Source organism: Corylus avellana, chromosome ca2 (genome assembly GCF_901000735.1).
Source record: "Corylus avellana chromosome ca2, CavTom2PMs-1.0".
Classification (NCBI taxonomy): Eukaryota; Viridiplantae; Streptophyta; class Magnoliopsida; order Fagales; family Betulaceae; genus Corylus; species Corylus avellana.
This window is the reverse complement of record NC_081542.1, coordinates 13,583,753-13,598,785: the sequence shown is the minus strand read 5'-3', so window position 1 is coordinate 13,598,785 and position 15,033 is coordinate 13,583,753. Positions and strand designations below refer to the sequence as shown.

The 15,033-nt window shown below is 35.3% G+C and overlaps 3 protein-coding genes across 7 annotated transcripts; 2 read left to right on the top strand and 1 right to left on the bottom strand.

The window, feature by feature from the left end:
• Positions 1–1,538: 1,538 nt before the first annotated feature.
• LOC132170245 (nodulin homeobox) lies at positions 1,539–9,705 on the top strand. 4 transcript variants are annotated; one of them, XM_059581146.1, is made up of 17 exons: positions 1,539–1,793; positions 3,001–3,052; positions 3,277–3,402; positions 3,529–3,687; positions 4,332–4,415; positions 4,493–4,621; positions 4,919–5,137; positions 5,612–5,743; positions 5,886–5,981; positions 6,442–6,603; positions 6,905–7,196; positions 7,298–7,423; positions 7,532–7,601; positions 7,799–7,862; positions 8,248–8,799; positions 8,890–8,924; positions 9,076–9,705. In XM_059581146.1, exons 2-17 carry the CDS (start codon positions 3,011–3,013, stop codon positions 9,578–9,580), a joined length of 2,793 nt encoding a protein of 930 aa, XP_059437129.1. In that variant the 5' UTR covers positions 1,539–1,793; positions 3,001–3,010; the 3' UTR covers positions 9,581–9,705. The 4 variants fall into 4 exon arrangements, with proteins under 4 accessions (XP_059437129.1, XP_059437127.1, XP_059437128.1 ...); XM_059581144.1 differs by having other exon boundaries at positions 1,540–1,793; positions 3,271–3,402; XM_059581145.1 differs by lacking the exon at positions 1,539–1,793 and adding an exon at positions 1,823–1,948 and having other exon boundaries at positions 3,271–3,402.
• A 1,516-nt stretch (positions 9,706–11,221) lies between these two features.
• LOC132170246 (uncharacterized) lies at positions 11,222–14,737 on the top strand. 2 transcript variants are annotated; one of them, XM_059581149.1, is made up of 2 exons: positions 11,222–11,253; positions 14,115–14,737. In XM_059581149.1, exon 2 carries the CDS (start codon positions 14,129–14,131, stop codon positions 14,540–14,542), a length of 414 nt encoding a protein of 137 aa, XP_059437132.1. In that variant the 5' UTR covers positions 11,222–11,253; positions 14,115–14,128; the 3' UTR covers positions 14,543–14,737. The 2 variants fall into 2 exon arrangements, with proteins under 2 accessions (XP_059437132.1, XP_059437131.1); XM_059581148.1 differs by lacking the exon at positions 11,222–11,253 and adding an exon at positions 13,666–13,879.
• LOC132169085 (protein PXR1-like) lies at positions 11,498–13,542 on the bottom strand. The gene is made up of 3 exons (XM_059580171.1): positions 13,365–13,542; positions 12,101–12,204; positions 11,498–11,948 (listed from the first exon to the last, which is right to left on the bottom strand). Exons 1-3 carry the CDS (start codon positions 13,540–13,542, stop codon positions 11,655–11,657), a joined length of 576 nt encoding a protein of 191 aa, XP_059436154.1. The 3' UTR covers positions 11,498–11,654.
• Positions 14,738–15,033: the final 296 nt, after the last annotated feature.

Genomic DNA, 15,033 nt, shown 5'->3' with positions numbered 1-15,033 from the left:
GAGAGAAGAGATTTAATATGGGAAATTAGTTCAAATATCACCATGAAGTTCAGAAAACATCCATCAAATTTGCCAAACTATCCTACAAATCAAGAAGGGAGAGAAATTTGGCAAAAAACTTCCAAAGCAATTCCAAGGTGGAGTATCATGATCATTTGCATAATTAATTTAGTTGTTTATGAGTTTAATATTTTTTGGATGATTTTTGTTTTAATTTTTTTAATTTATTATATATATATATGATTTCTTACACCCCTTTTGTTTTGAGAGAAAATAGGAAAATATGGTCTTATTTTATTTGATGATTCATTGATACTGCTACATTTGTTTAAATAAAATCAAATCAATAAGAAATAAATTTGGGAATAAAATCAGATTAATTGAATAAAAGTTTCTTCTTCAACACCCCCTTCAAACTGCGACGAAAATGTCTCGCATGCAAGCTTGCACAAATGAAACAACATATATTATGTTTTATTTTTATTATTTTTTTTATTATTATTATTTTTTATAATATCTTATCTTAATGATTTCTTACACCCATTTTGTAGTGAGTGTGTGTGGGGGCAATTCTAACCAATATATTCCTGTTTAAATAATGATTGAGGTGATTAGGACAAAGGAGTTTTACTTGCTTTGAGTGAAAAACATTAATGAAAATTTCAAATAGGAAAAAATAGATGGCAACATATTGGCGGGAGAAAGTTATTTAGTAGACTGCTATACGACTGTTATACAATTACATAATGTGGTAGTAAAAATCAGAAGAAATGCTACTGTTTCTCCTAGTGTTCTCCCGATCTTACGTGAATATTGTTTTCTAAAAAAAAAAAAAAAAGAGATCAATAAGGTAAGTTTTTTTCTTCTTTTTAAGAAACAATACTCACCTCGAATAAGGAGAACACCAAAATAACACTAGGACAGTCCTCAAAAAATCACTTATTAGATCACACTCATATATAAAATAAAATAAAATAATTTTTACAGTCACGTCATCTCAATTTTATTTTTTTATTTTTTATTTTTTCACTCCAAAGCATCTCTCCAATCTATTATTTTGCAAAATATCCCCAATATTTTTTTCAATGAAAGTCAGAACCGGGTACAATTGCAAGTGCCTAGTTGTACTTTGCAGAGTTTATCTCCATAAAGCTTTTTTCTTTTTTTTTTTTCTTTGTTGGGGGGCTTAAATTCATCTCCATAAAGCACTTGCATGTGGATAGATGACGTCTGTATGGTGTTATGGTTTGACCTAGGTGGGATTCTAATTTCTACATGCAGCGCCAACAGAGTGAGATCCATGGACCCATGACTCAATATGGATAACGATGAGAGCAACTCCCCTTAATCTCTAATTACTTTTACTATTAATTTATGGACAAAATTCAATAATCTAGAAAAAAAAATTCATTTAGATTTATTTTTTCAATCTAAAAGTAGGATATACAGCATGATGTTATAGAATCATAAGTCATAACTCTGTTACCCTATTGACTTATTTTATACGTATTGAAATATACAATCTTGATGAACATTGGGTAAATCACCATTATGCGAATAATTGCGTGCATAATGTAATTAGGTGAAAAGAAAAGAATTAGACGCAACACATTTATTTATTTATTATAAACAAACGCGGCCTTAATCTAGACCATTTTGGAGACCCGGTCCTCGGTGGTGAATACAAGCTCAAAAACACCCGCGAATTTATCGTTTTTTTCCTATTTTTTGTCTTTATTTTTTTGGGGTGTTTTATAAATCTCTTCCTTGACGCTCATCGATACAGTTCTCAGGTCAGCTTTCTGTGTTTGAATATATATAGCTATTCAAGCTTGTGCTCTTCCATTTGTTACTGTGCGGTTAATACAGTGGTGTCTGAAAGCCTTTGCATTTATAGGGTTTTAACGTTCAATTCACGTGGCTTTCTCAAGAACTAGGGTTTTCTGATGTGGGTTTTTGATGGTTTTTCTGCCTTGTATTTCTTTTTGGTTATGCAATGTGATATTTTCTGTATTTCTGAGTTCAAATGTATTTTGCTGAGTTAAGTTTTGCATTCTGCTCCAAATTGAGTCAAACTTATGTGTTGCATTTCAGAATTCTTGAGTAACTAATCTATATTGGCAAGAGCTTAAAGATTGTTCTTTATTGATTAATGGTTTCCTGGAACTTTGTATAAAGGAAATATTTTGAAATCTTTTATTGGGCAATGCTTTCTTGGAAATAAATGAGTGATTTAGGACCTTCCGAGTGTTTGGTTTTCTTTGTTTCGCGTAAACCATTTCAATTCCAATATATATATATATATATATATATATATATACGTCTCTATGTGCATATGAGCGATAGAGCTACTTGCATTTCGACATGGTTGTTTGACATGAGATGCAATCTATGGCTGGGTGCCCGGTGGATGGATTTTGTGGAGTTTTTGTGTTTGACTGCCCATATGCATGTCAGAAATCCTTGGGTTACGGGGTGAATTGTTGGAAATCAAGGAACTTGGGAATATAATCAATTGTGGAACAACTTGGTGATCTTTAGTTTATGATATTGCTTTATCTAATATGCCACTTGCTGCAAAGTATCAGTATGGGATGCAAAACTGCAATATCACTATTTTTTAAGTGTTGAAGATTGAGGTTGGACAGCCATTGTGGACTCTGCTTACATATAGTAAAAATCTGATGTCTTCTATATAATATAATCAAAGTTCTATAATGGTTGACATACATCGTTTGATAATCGGAAGGAGTGTGAAATGCTTCTCCTACAAATTATTATTATTATTTTTTGCGGTTGAAATTTCCATAAATATTAGCTTGTACTTGGTTCAATTCTCTGCACCTTTTATCCCTTGGACTGGCTTCAACATGTTAAAACTCTAAGCCTTCCTGAAGTACACATTAGTAAACATTGTACGCCCCTTGCCTCACATTGGTAATCATTTGCTCTGCCTCTCTTTTTATGTAATTTCTTTTTTTCTTTTTTCCTTGGCTTTAGATTTTCAAGAATGAGGCTTGCTATGGAAGAACCATCATGTAGTTATGCACAGGTATGTAATCTCAACTCAACTCGAACTTGGCAGCATAGTTTATTTTATTTTTTATTTTTTATTTTTTTATTATTATTATTATTTTCTCCAATTTCTTATTTCTTTCTGCAATCATCTATTTGATTTAGAGAAGTATTTTACTTAAAAAAAAAAAAAAAAAAAAATTTGGAATCTGTTATCCCCTGCCTCCACCTGAACATAGTTCAATTCATATGTAGGAACAGGTCATTGACTTAGTTTCAGCAGTAAAGGGGTTGCATGGGCTCAGCTCTCAGGAACTTCATAAGTTGTTGAGGGACTCTGAAAACTTCACTATTCACTACCTTAAAGAAAAGAAGTCAATGACTAAGGTCAGATGATGCATCATCATCATAAATGCATCAGTATCAGCATCATTGTTGCATTTGTCATCAATATGTAATCCTGTTCTTACCTTTTTATTAATGTGTCAGATTTTAAATTACGTTTTGTTTCAGATTGATATGGAAAAGCTTGCAGGATTTCTTCCCTTACACCTTATTGCAGTACTTATGTCATCTGACAGAGATGAGGCCCTATTCAGATACTTGTTATCCGGCATTCGTCTCTTGCATTCATTGTGTGATTTAGCACCTCGACACGTTAAACTTGAGCAGGTTCGTATAAAAATTCCTGCCAAATTTTGTCTTATTCTGTTTCTGTTATATTAATTGTGTTTGTTTTCTTATACATTGAGGACTTCACTCCCTTTGCTATTCTGTGATAGTTCTTGTGGTACTTTTAAACCAAGGAAAATTGAATTGGGGAGGGAAACAAAATAGGCCACGTGTCCAGGTGTAGAGGAGGACTTGCCACTATTTTAACTTTAATTAGTGAAAAGTAGCCTTCTTTTTTTCCTAATTTCGTGGACCGGATTCTGGTGTCTTGGTCATGCACAATCCTATTTTCATGCTCCTAACTGAATGTCTTCATTTTACACTTTCAAGGTGTTTGAAAACAGTTATTTGATTGGATATTTTACTGTTCTGGCCAAATGATTGTTTTAATAGGGGACAAACGTGAATGCCTTTTTCATTCTGGTCAATTGCATAAATTGTTCTTTAATCTGTTATTCACTTTGGTTATTCATGGACTCTTTGGGAACTATGGGGCTTTCATCTCTTTCTCTCCAATAGTTTGAGTATTTTGCCATGCCACTAGACCAGATGCTATTCTAAAGAATATAAACATTATAATATGTGGGACTGGGAGCACAACATAATATTATTTCCTGATTCTTATATTTGAATTATGGTTTCAGATTTTGCTAGATGATGTAAAAGTGTCAGAGCAGCTGCTTGACTTGGTGTTTTATTTGCTAATTGTTCTCAGTGGTTATAAGCAGGTTTCCCAAAATCCTCACTTCTGGGTTTTATCTACTGCGCTTTTTATTTTTTATTTAGACTTACCCTCATGATGCAGGAAACCCAAAAGTTTGGCACCTTGTCCCTTATGCATTCAGCATTGGTAGCATGCAGTCTATATCTATTGACAGGATGTATATCTTCACAGTGGCCAGATCTTGTTCATGTATTGCTTGCACACCCTAAGGTACAAATTAGCCCACATTGTTTGATTGAGCTGCTATTCATGGTAATAGGGTTCAGTTTAAGCAGTCTCTCTTCAAAGTTAGTCTTTTCATGTTCATGGATTTTTATTTATTTTTATTTATTTTTTAATTAATTAATTAATTATTATTATTATTATTTTTTTAGATAAGCTACGTGTTTACTATTTTTCAGACAATAATCTGTACTCTTTCTAGATTTCTTTTTCTCCTTCTCAGTTATTAAGTTCTGCAGGCATACACATATTTGCGGTCAGTGATCATGAAGCTTTCTGTGACAGGTAGACATATTTATGGACGCTGCTTTTGGAGCAGTTCACGTAGCCATTAGGTATCTTGACATCAAGCTGTCAGCTCAACATCCTGATTTATGCATGAAACCAAGTCTGTCTGCTGAACAAATAATTAACTATCTCTGCCAGCAATGTGAGGCTTCGTTACAGTTTCTTCAGTCATTGTGCCAACAAAAAATGTTTCTGGAGCGCCTACTCAGGAATAAGGTTTCCAAGCCAGAACTCTCTTATTCTGTATGTTTGCATTGAAGCGATTTGTTAGGAGGCGTCTCTTATATGTTATATCAGTCACTGAAAGGGGAAAAAGATGGGGATTAGTTTTTATTGTTCTCAAAGCAGAAGCATAAGTGGCTTGGTAGATAGCCTTGTAGATATCACTATCTCTTAACTGCAATATTATGGTTTACAAAAAAGGGTAGGTAGGCAGGCAGTGGGCAAAACAGGGAGATTTAAAATGCAAATATTTTGATTTGGCTGACAAAATCATGGTTGAGAATGTAGCAATTATGAAAATAAAATAAAATTGAAGATCGTATAAGACATAGATGTTTGCATGGAAGATTATCTTGATGGATCCTCATGAAGTTATAGGCCTATTCTATTTTTGTTGATTTGGAAGACTGTAAGATTATTCACAGTTCTCCTTATTCTATCAAAAGTCTTGTTTTTGTATTATTTCAGGTACTATGTGAAAAGGGTGGTGTTCTGTTTCTGGCTCGAGCCATCTTGAAGTTAAATGTCACACCACCTTTTGTAGAGTCCTCCAGAGTTGTGGCCGCTGTATCTAGGCTGAAAGCTAAATTCCTATCAATTGTGAGTCCTCGGAATGAAAAGATTCTGTTAACTTCTACTCCGAGGCTTGAGCTTGTTTAGATTCTACTGCAGCTTCCTGTTGCATGATACCTCTCTAAACAAACCTCATTTATTGAACTAGTCACCGACTTCCTTTTTGCAGCTGTTGAATCTATGTGAAGCGGAAAGCGTCTCTTACCTGGATGAAGTTGCTAGATCACCAGGAAGTCTCAATTTGGCAAAGTCTGTAGCTTCAGAGGTTAGTTTCTGTCACATTATGAAAGTGGGTTATTTTTCTCATGGACCATCAAAACTGCTTGTAAAGGGGCTCGTTGGCTTAGTCTGCAGTGGCTAACCAATGGAACCAACCTTTTTTTAACTGTTTTTTTTTTTTTTGCTGAAGAATGCACTACAACAAAATTATTCTGATAACATGATTTATCATTTTCTTTCATAATTATCTCTGGGTACGGAGCATATCTGAGATCAGTTTTTTGAGTGCCAACCAAAAGATCGTAATTTGAGTAGCGACCAATTTTTATGTGCTCAACCCTCAGTGCTCTCATTTATTGGTAGTCTGCAAACTGCGTTTATGCAAGTGACACCAGTCCACTTTTTATTCTAGATCAGTCCACTGTTATTCTAGATACTCTTTTCTGAGGGTAAAGCCTGTTTTTAACTTTTGAGTGCTTTCTTTTAATATGGTTTTCATGATGTAGATTTTTGAGTTGTTGAAGATTGAGCTTGGTAAAGATCCCAAACATCTTGCTGCATTCTCTCACAGAAGTTATCCCATCGGGTTTTTGCAACTAAATGCGATGCGTCTGGCTGACATCTTCTCAGATGATTCAAACTTTCAATGTTACATTACAATATACTTTGTAAGCTATTGTTATCAATCTCCATAGTCTCAAGATACTTACTGTAGTACCATTATTATACTTTTGATGTGTTACTGCTGTAGCCTTTGATGGTACCTTTGTGCTTTGATTTGTTTGGAGATCATAGATGCTATACAATTGCTTGATTCATAAGAGATCACATATTTTACAAGATTTTTTTTTTTTCTTGAAAGTTGTGAAGAGATTGTGTGAAAGGCATAGAGTGCACATGTGTGTATTTTCCTTGAGAGCATTTCTGTTCTAATGGTTTTATGACTATATCTTTTCTATGTCCCTCCAGACCGAAGTTCTGACTGCAATATTGTCACTTCCTCGTGAAGATTTTATATCCAGTTGGTGTTCTTCTGATCCCCCAGTCAGAGAAGATGATTCTACTCTTGAGTATGATTCATTTGCAGCAGCTGGATGGGTTTTGGATAGTGTTGCATCATTGGACCAACCAAATGAAACAAATTTGGAATTTAATTTAATTCCCAATGCCTTACCTCGGGCTTCTTATGCACATCAGAGAACATCATTATTTGTCAAAATAATTGCAAATCTTCATTGTTTTAATCCCACTATTTGTGAAGGTATTCTGTACCTTTGACTTCACAAAATTTCATGACAAATTTTAGCAGCATGTGTCAGTTGTTTCTTGATTACATTAATCAAACTTTATCTTTAACCACAGAGCAGGAGAGGAACCTCTTCCTTCACAAGTTTCTGGAGAACTTGCAAATGAATCTATCTAAATCATTGCCTGGGGTTTCCTTTACTTCTGATGCTCCAAAAGCTGCCAATGTTTGCAGGAACCTGCGTAATTATCGCTCTCCCTTCCTCTCTTTTATTTTTTTTATTTTTTTATTTTTTTGTGGATGTAATTGCAAGTGTTACTTTATTTCTTATGGGTGACTTGTTGGTGTAGGTTCGTTGTTAAGTCATGCAGAATCTTTAATTCCTAACTTTTTGATCGAGGACGATGTACAGCTCTTAAGGTTATTCAACCATAACCAAAGTTTTCTTTTCTCTCGACTTTTTTGTTAGATTAGCAAGATTTCATGTTATTAGTTCTGTTTATGTATCTGGGTGCACGTATGCTTAACATGCATCTATCATTTACATTGTAACATCTTCTGTTTGAGTTTACTAACTAAATTCATAGTTAATTTTGTTATTCTAATTTGTGTTGCAGGATGTTCTTTAACCAATTACAATCACTAACTCCTTCTGCTGAATATGAAGAAAACCGAGTGCAAGTAAAAGTTTTGTCCTTTAGTCCTTATTTTCACTTTGTTTCATTCTATTTTTTTCATTATGAAAATCCCTTCTCTTTTTTTTTTTTTTCTTTATCAATATTTGAACATGTTAAAACCATGTCACTGGAGCAAATCCAGGAAACCAATTTGAGGGGTTATCTTGGGATAAGTTCTTTACTCAACATCAGCAAACATCATCATGGGAATGCTAGTTTATGCATTTTTATTGATTATAAAACTTGAATCTAGAATTGAACAACGTACATATGTCCTACAATTTCAGAATAACATAAATTAGCCAATTCTCACATTGGCATATTGAGTTCGATGATGTAACGTGTTCTCAACATAGTGAACTAAGGATGTAAAGTTTGATTTCTGATAGGAAGCTCAGAGTCCGGAGGGATGCTCATCACTTCTACTGAGAGAAGAACCTCCAAATCTTAATGACAGACATGGTAACTTAAAGGAGGAAATCTGTGAGGATTACAGTTTTCGAGAAATGGACCAGTTTCATGTCAAAAGCAGACGTATGGATCATGGTGAGGATGTGATGACGCAAAATAGGGGGGAAGGTAAAGGTATATCTGGTACGAGAGCATTTGGAGGTTTGAGAGAAATCGATAGAGATGTTCAGAATGTTGAAACAAGTTGTTCAGATGCATGTTCCACTAGAGGAAAGAATGCTGTTGATCAAATAGACAATGGTGGGTTCCTGAGAAAGTATGAGCAGATAAAAGAAAGTGGACTTGAAGGAGATACAGAGGACAGAGAGGTTGAAACCATTCAGTGCGAAGAAAAGCAGCCAAGAAAACGGAAGCGAACTTTGATGAATGATAAACAGACGACTATGATTGAGAGGGCTCTCTTAGATGAACCTCATATGCAGAGAAATGCAGCTTTGATACAGTCATGGGCTAATAAATTAAGTCTTCATGTATGTCACATGCACCTCATTATATATAAATGATGTAATTTTAGTTTTGTTTTCCATTTGCGGCAATAACACATGAATTGTGTTTTCCAGGGTTCAAAGGTTACACCTGCACAGCTAAAAAACTGGTGAGGAGGAAGCCTTCATATCAGCACATATACGCGTGCATGCACACACCCGCCCACATATGACTTCAGTATCTATATCCTAGCACTTTAGGTATATATTTTCTGTCATTTAAAACCATTAAATATAATTTTATGTATTGTCAACAAACAGGCTGAACAATCGGAAAGTCAGGCTAGCCCGTGCCCGTGCAGCTAAGGCTGTTCGTACAGCACTAGAGGTTGAAAATGCTATTCCAGACCAGCAATGTGAGGCACCACCAGCGCCCAATGACTCACCTGAGAGTCCTGGTGAAGATTCTCATGTCCCAAGAAAGGCCAGTCCAGATCCTGAAAGCTCCCTGAGAACTTCAGTTGTTGTTGGGCGTGCAGATGTTGTGGAGTGCAATCCAGGTCAGTATGTAATGTTTGTAGATGCGCGAGCACAGGAGATTGGTAGGGGAAAAGTTTATCAGGTACAGGGTGAATGGTTTGGATGGAACTTGAAGGAACTAAAAACATGTGTTCTGGATGTTTATGAGCTTAAGGTTGGAAAAGAGACGATTCTTCCTTACCATTCTGAGGCTGCAGGCATCTCATTTGAAGAGGCAGAAACAAAGATTGGGGTAATGAGAGTGATGTGGGGTTTAAACAGAATATTCACTCTTCGGCCTCAATAAGTGTACCCAATATATATATATATATGCTTAAAAGAGTTTCTTCTTGTTACAAGCAAGCTGTAAATTGTACATCTTTTAGAGTCTAGCAAATAAGAAATCAAGAATAGGTTCATTTCAAATTCTTATTCTTTTGTTCAGTATTTTTCAGATAGGTCCAGTACACATATGTTTACACCCGTAGGCTATACTACTGCTTCAGCCTTCAATCAAATAACAAGGGATGACTTGTTTTGTTCTGTAGAAAAGCCACATTTCCAAGCTTCTCAAAAAACACAGTTTTTGTCTTCTTTTATTTATTTATTTATTTTTTCATATTATAATTGTTTTTATAAAGTTTGTTACCAAACGGACCTTTAAGTGTGCCCAAGTGTTAGTGCAGTTGCCTATAAGAGTAGTTTAAACTTTTACCACAAATGATCACTTTATTTATAATTTGATACTTTTGGGGATAAGTCTATGACTTGGGTAGAAAACCACCAAGCACAACACGCTACTTATGACAGGTGATGGATTTCTACTTTGCATTATGCAGTTTGGCAAAGCTTTTTGCCATTTATTTTTTCCTAGAATAGTAATAAGAATTATATATATGTGTGTGTGTGTGTGAAATGAATTTTGAATTTTTTGTGAGAAAAAAGTTATTGTTAGTAAAGGATTTTCACTTTTTTTTTTTTTGGAGAAATGCAAAATAATGGGCCTAAATTGTTTGCTAATGTTTTGACTTTTTAGGAAGAAAGTGTTGCCAAACAGATCCTGGTAATTTTTATTTTTATTATATTTTGTCATGGACATAAGAAGTATACAAGAGAATGTCAAAAAAAACAAAACCAAAAAAAAAGGAGAAAACAAAAAAGGGGAGAAACCCAAACAAAGAAACGTAAAACGTTCTTAACAGCTTTCTTATAATTCATTCCCTTTTCTATACAGAAAAAATGTAACATGAAAAGGTTAAATACCTTTTTAGCACTTGGGATTTAATGTCTTTATTTTTTTTTTTTTTACTTGGGTTTCATTTTGTATTATAGATGGTACATGTCTTATAGGTAAATATATAGTTAGTACCTTTGTCTATATTTTGTCCAAAAAACTAACAGATCGCCACGTCAACTCAATCAAAACATGACATATATCATTTGCCCTAATAAAACATTAATTAAAAAAAAAAAAAGGCTTAAAGGCCTTGTGGTGGCTCGTCCACCCCCATGTGGGTGGCCGAGTGTAGTACTTCGAAATATATATATATATATTTTGAAGGAAATAATTATTTTAGAGATATTTTTGAATAAATTAATATTGTAATTGGTGATTTTAGTTTATAAGATTGAGATTTTTGCTATTAAGGAGTTATTTTTTTCAATGGTGTTAGACGATTTAATTTGAGATTTGAAGATTTATTATCCTATTCGGCCTACCAGCGTCCAACTCGGCTGACGTGGTAACTGGTTGTCAATGCTGCTTGTGGGTGGCTTGTGGGCGGCAGCTGGTTAGGAGAGGGAGATGAAGAGATGAGCAAAAAGTTTGAGTGGCTTTTGGAGAACGAAGGTTTAGTTCGGGTAAAACTTTTTTTTTTTTTTTTTTGAAGTTATGATGTGGCGTGGCTGACTAGACCACGCCAAATCAGCCGAGTTGGACACTGGTAAGCATTGAGGAAAGAAGAAAGTTGTCTGCTACAGGTGAATCTCTATTCTTTTTCTAGTTTAGCAAAGTTTCTGTTTGGCTGCACGTGTTGGGATGTCCTATTGTGAGACTAGGATATCCTCATTTGATTTAGTTTCTATTCTGGAATCTCTCTGTTTATCTTTTTCGATAATCATCATAATTATTTTCCTAATATTTCCCTAATCATGATATTTCCTAATATTTCCTAATCATGGTATTATACTGTCAGATATATAGATGTATGGACAATTAAAATGCAGATTGCCAACTTCACTTCTCTTCTCTATGAAATAAAAAATTCTGTTCATGAATTGTTACATCATTAGTGTTACTGCAGCTAGAATTATCCATCACTAACAAGAAATAGGAAAGAGGATGGCGGGGGATGAAGGGCAAAGCAAAAACTACAACCAACTTAATTTTTGGCTGAATTTTCAATAGTCTCCAAAAGATGCTCAATTCTGTACTTCATAACAGGCTGGCCTGCATGCGTCTTCTTGAACATCTTCTCCCTCACAGACTTCCTCCGAGCTTCTGATTTTTCTCTCTCTTCCTTCTTTGCCTGATTAAGAGCCTCCATCTCAATCCTTGTGCTCTCTTTCTTTTCACGCTTCTGCTCATACATTTTTTTCAAACTGGGTATACCTCGATTCTTGCTGTTCTTGTTGTTCATGCTCATTATGCTTCCATCTTCAGTTTCATTCTCATCCTGCAATAACCATCAGAATGGAATGCGACTTAAGCCTCTAAGCTCCATGTGCAAAAACTGTGGTATTTGAGACCTTCCGATATATGAGAAACCAACAAAACAATCTAAAATTCAGATGAAATAGATATCATAACAAACCTCAAGGGGGCTTATAGGCTTATAGCTAAGGAAATATCACGCTGTTGACTTTGTTGCTTCAGCAACTTCTTGTACTTCTTCACATTCTTTGCATTTTTATAGAACTCCTTTTGCTTCTCTGAAAGAAATATAACAACAGGAACCTGTCAGTTAAATGGGTACAATATGCCAGACAAAACTTAAAATTTCCTGACATCTCTCCCATTCTCTTTCATAACAGAATATTCATACAACATTCTATACTTGAAAAGAATAGGAAGAAAAACAGCTTAATCATTGTCATTTTTTATATCTAAGTTTAGTAGCCCCCCTCCCCAAATTTATTTATTTTGATACATAATGCAAATTCATTCAAAGCGGAGAGGAAGACGAACCCTAGCACACACAAAGTATACACAAATGACCCCTAAAGTGTAAGAAAAGAAGAGCAAAACTCCAGAAACTAGAAAAAAATAGAAACGGGCAAACTATTCCATACTACTATCCAAGTATACAGGGATTGAAACATCATCTTCTTCATCTCTAACATCACAATCTCACGAACTTCAAAGCTCTTTGCATTCCACTCTCTCTAAAGACCTCACATTAATAACGAAAGAGCCAACCTCCATATTTTTAAAACAATACTGTGTCCCAATTGTCCCTCCAACAACTCGCTCACCAATACTGAATACTGAAACGATGATTGATGAATATCACGCCAATAACATATAGGTTGCTTTAAACCAAAATTGCTCCTTTAAAAAAGTCATCTATTCAAAATAGCATATGATCCCAGTATCGGGCATACAATGTAGAGCTTAAAACCCCAATAATCTACACGAGGACCAGACTAGAACAATATCACGTCAGAGTTTCCAATTTCAAAAATAGTTATACAATATTAAATTACTACACATTTTGTTTTCAAATTACTGGCATCCTATGAAATTCTGTATATTTCTGGGTCTTAGTATCTTCCACAATCAAACCTGTAAAAACCCATTTGACAAAAAGGACATGAAGCTCAAAATGAAAAGCAAATTTTCTTCTCACTTATTTTCTTCCAAAAGTTCTCATCAAACAAGCGGAAATTTAGCTCGATAAACAGTGGTTTCAAGCCCCACTACCTACCTCATACCAATCAAACAAAAAAAGCAAAAATAAATAAAAAAATAAAAATACAACAAATTGTAAATCAAATAAATAACCCAATGATCAGAAAGCACAATTGTCCACCCAACCAAAAAATTAAAAATAAAAATGAATGCTTTAGCAAAATAAAGAAAATATACATACTTATCAGAGCTGGGTTGTAGAAATCGCTCTTTGATTTGGCATTGATGAAGGCCTCGAGAGAAAGGCCACGCCCACCCAACCTCTTCATATTCTTCATCTTATTATTCTTCATTTTGATCAATTCTGAACCGTTGAGTTTCTCTCCGTTTTCCTTACCTTTGAGTTTCCGATTCTTCATTGTGGCAAAGGAATTTTGTGAAAAGCGCAGAGATTGAAGGATTAGAGCAAAGCAGAGAAGGGAGCGAGATATGGTATAGTGCAATAAAAAGACTATATTTTGCCCATAAAAAGCCCTCGTGTCATGAGGCCACATCACCCAATTTTTTTTCTTTTTCCCTCCGCAACACACCGTCGGTGCACACAGTTCTCTCCCTTTCTCCCTCTCGCCCTCGCTCTCCCTCTCAAACGCTCTCTCTCTCTCTCTCTCTCAGACGCTCGCTCAATCTATCCCTCTCTGAGCACTCTCCATCTCTGGTTTGGGTCCAGCGTTAAGATCTCTCTCAAAGCCGATACTGGTTGGTCCCCTCTCTAATATGTGAATTTTTTTGTGGGGGGGTTTTGTTTGTTTTGGTCCTCAAATTTTATTGGGTTTGGGTGTGAGATACCCAATTTTCTCTCTGGAATTTGGATTCTCCGGGTGATATATATATATTATCTTAAACCTAAAGCTTACTTGCTCAAGAAAATTTTGGGTATGAAATAAGTTTATGAAACCAGGGGTTCACAATTGCGTGTTTGGGTTTTTTGCAGCTACTAAGCAAGATATGCTCTCTCTTCTTCAAGATATTGTGCCTGCAGCCGGGAACAACATAAATACACAGTTCATAGTTTTGAACAAAGGCAAGAAAACATTAGAGGGCCAAAATAAGACATGTTTGGCACTTGTTGCTGACGAGACAGCTGCAGTTCACTTTCAGCTCTGGGGAGATGAGTGTGAGGCCTTTGAGCCGGGTGATATTATCCGTCTCACCGGCGGAATATTTTCTTGCAACCGGAAAAATTGGTTGCTGAGGGCAGGCAAGAGAGGGAAGGTAGAGAAGGTGGGAGAATTCACAATGGCCTATGTTGAGACACCCAACATGAGTGAGATCGACTGGATTCATGACCCAAGTAAGTCCAAGTTTGTGAAGAAGGCTGTCATTTCTCCTCATTCACGCATTTTTCCTCCAATACCTTAAAACTGTTGTGCCTTTTGCTTTCATGTAATAGTCCACCAAAAAGCTCAGACTTCTCATGCCTTTGAGCAATATATCTATGATGTATTGTAGAATTCGACCCGCTCGTGTTCCTTGTTCTTATGCTCTAAATTTAGTTAATCAAAGATGATGTGATTGTCATATCAGTTTATGCAAATGAAGAAATGCTTCCAACCATCATCAATGGTATGCATTGCCATCTTATATTTCCAATTAGCTAAATTAGAGAATTGTACTTTTTGAGTAGCTAAAATTGTTAACCTTGCTGGGATGATCCAAGCATGCAACATTTGGGATTGCATTTGACATGGCAGGTAGAGAAAATTAATGAGGTGCATTTGACATGGCAGGTAGAGAAAATTAATGAGGTTTTAGAAAGGATAGCCTGTCATTGCCATAAGTTGTTGGAAAGGATGAGCAATCATTCAAAAGGTGCTTTTATGGTTTCTTAATCCTGGTGAACTAACATGCAA

Excerpts from the sequence above, each read along its gene's own strand:
- LOC132170245 (XM_059581144.1), top strand. The coding sequence starts at position 3,011 with ATGAGGCTTGCTATGGAAGAACCATCATGTAGTTATGCACAG. Across the intron at positions 6,604-6,904 it reads GTTACATTACAATATACTTT|ACCGAAGTTCTGACTGCAAT; the intron begins GTAAGCTATTGT and ends ATGTCCCTCCAG. Across the intron at positions 7,602-7,798 it reads GACGATGTACAGCTCTTAAG|GATGTTCTTTAACCAATTAC; the intron begins GTTATTCAACCA and ends TTTGTGTTGCAG.
- LOC132169085 (XM_059580171.1), bottom strand. The coding sequence starts at position 13,542 with ATGAAGAATCGGAAACTCAAAGGTAAGGAAAACGGAGAGAAACTCAAC. Across the intron at positions 12,205-13,364 it reads CTACAACCCAGCTCTGATAA|AGAAGCAAAAGGAGTTCTAT; the intron begins GTATGTATATTT and ends TATTTCTTTCAG. Across the intron at positions 11,949-12,100 it reads TTTCCTTAGCTATAAGCCTA|GATGAGAATGAAACTGAAGA; the intron begins TAAGCCCCCTTG and ends TGGTTATTGCAG.
- LOC132170246 (XM_059581148.1), top strand. The coding sequence starts at position 13,666 with ATGAGGCCACATCACCCAATTTTTTTTCTTTTTCCCTCCGCAACACAC. Across the intron at positions 13,880-14,114 it reads CTCTCTCAAAGCCGATACTG|CTACTAAGCAAGATATGCTC; the intron begins GTTGGTCCCCTC and ends GGTTTTTTGCAG.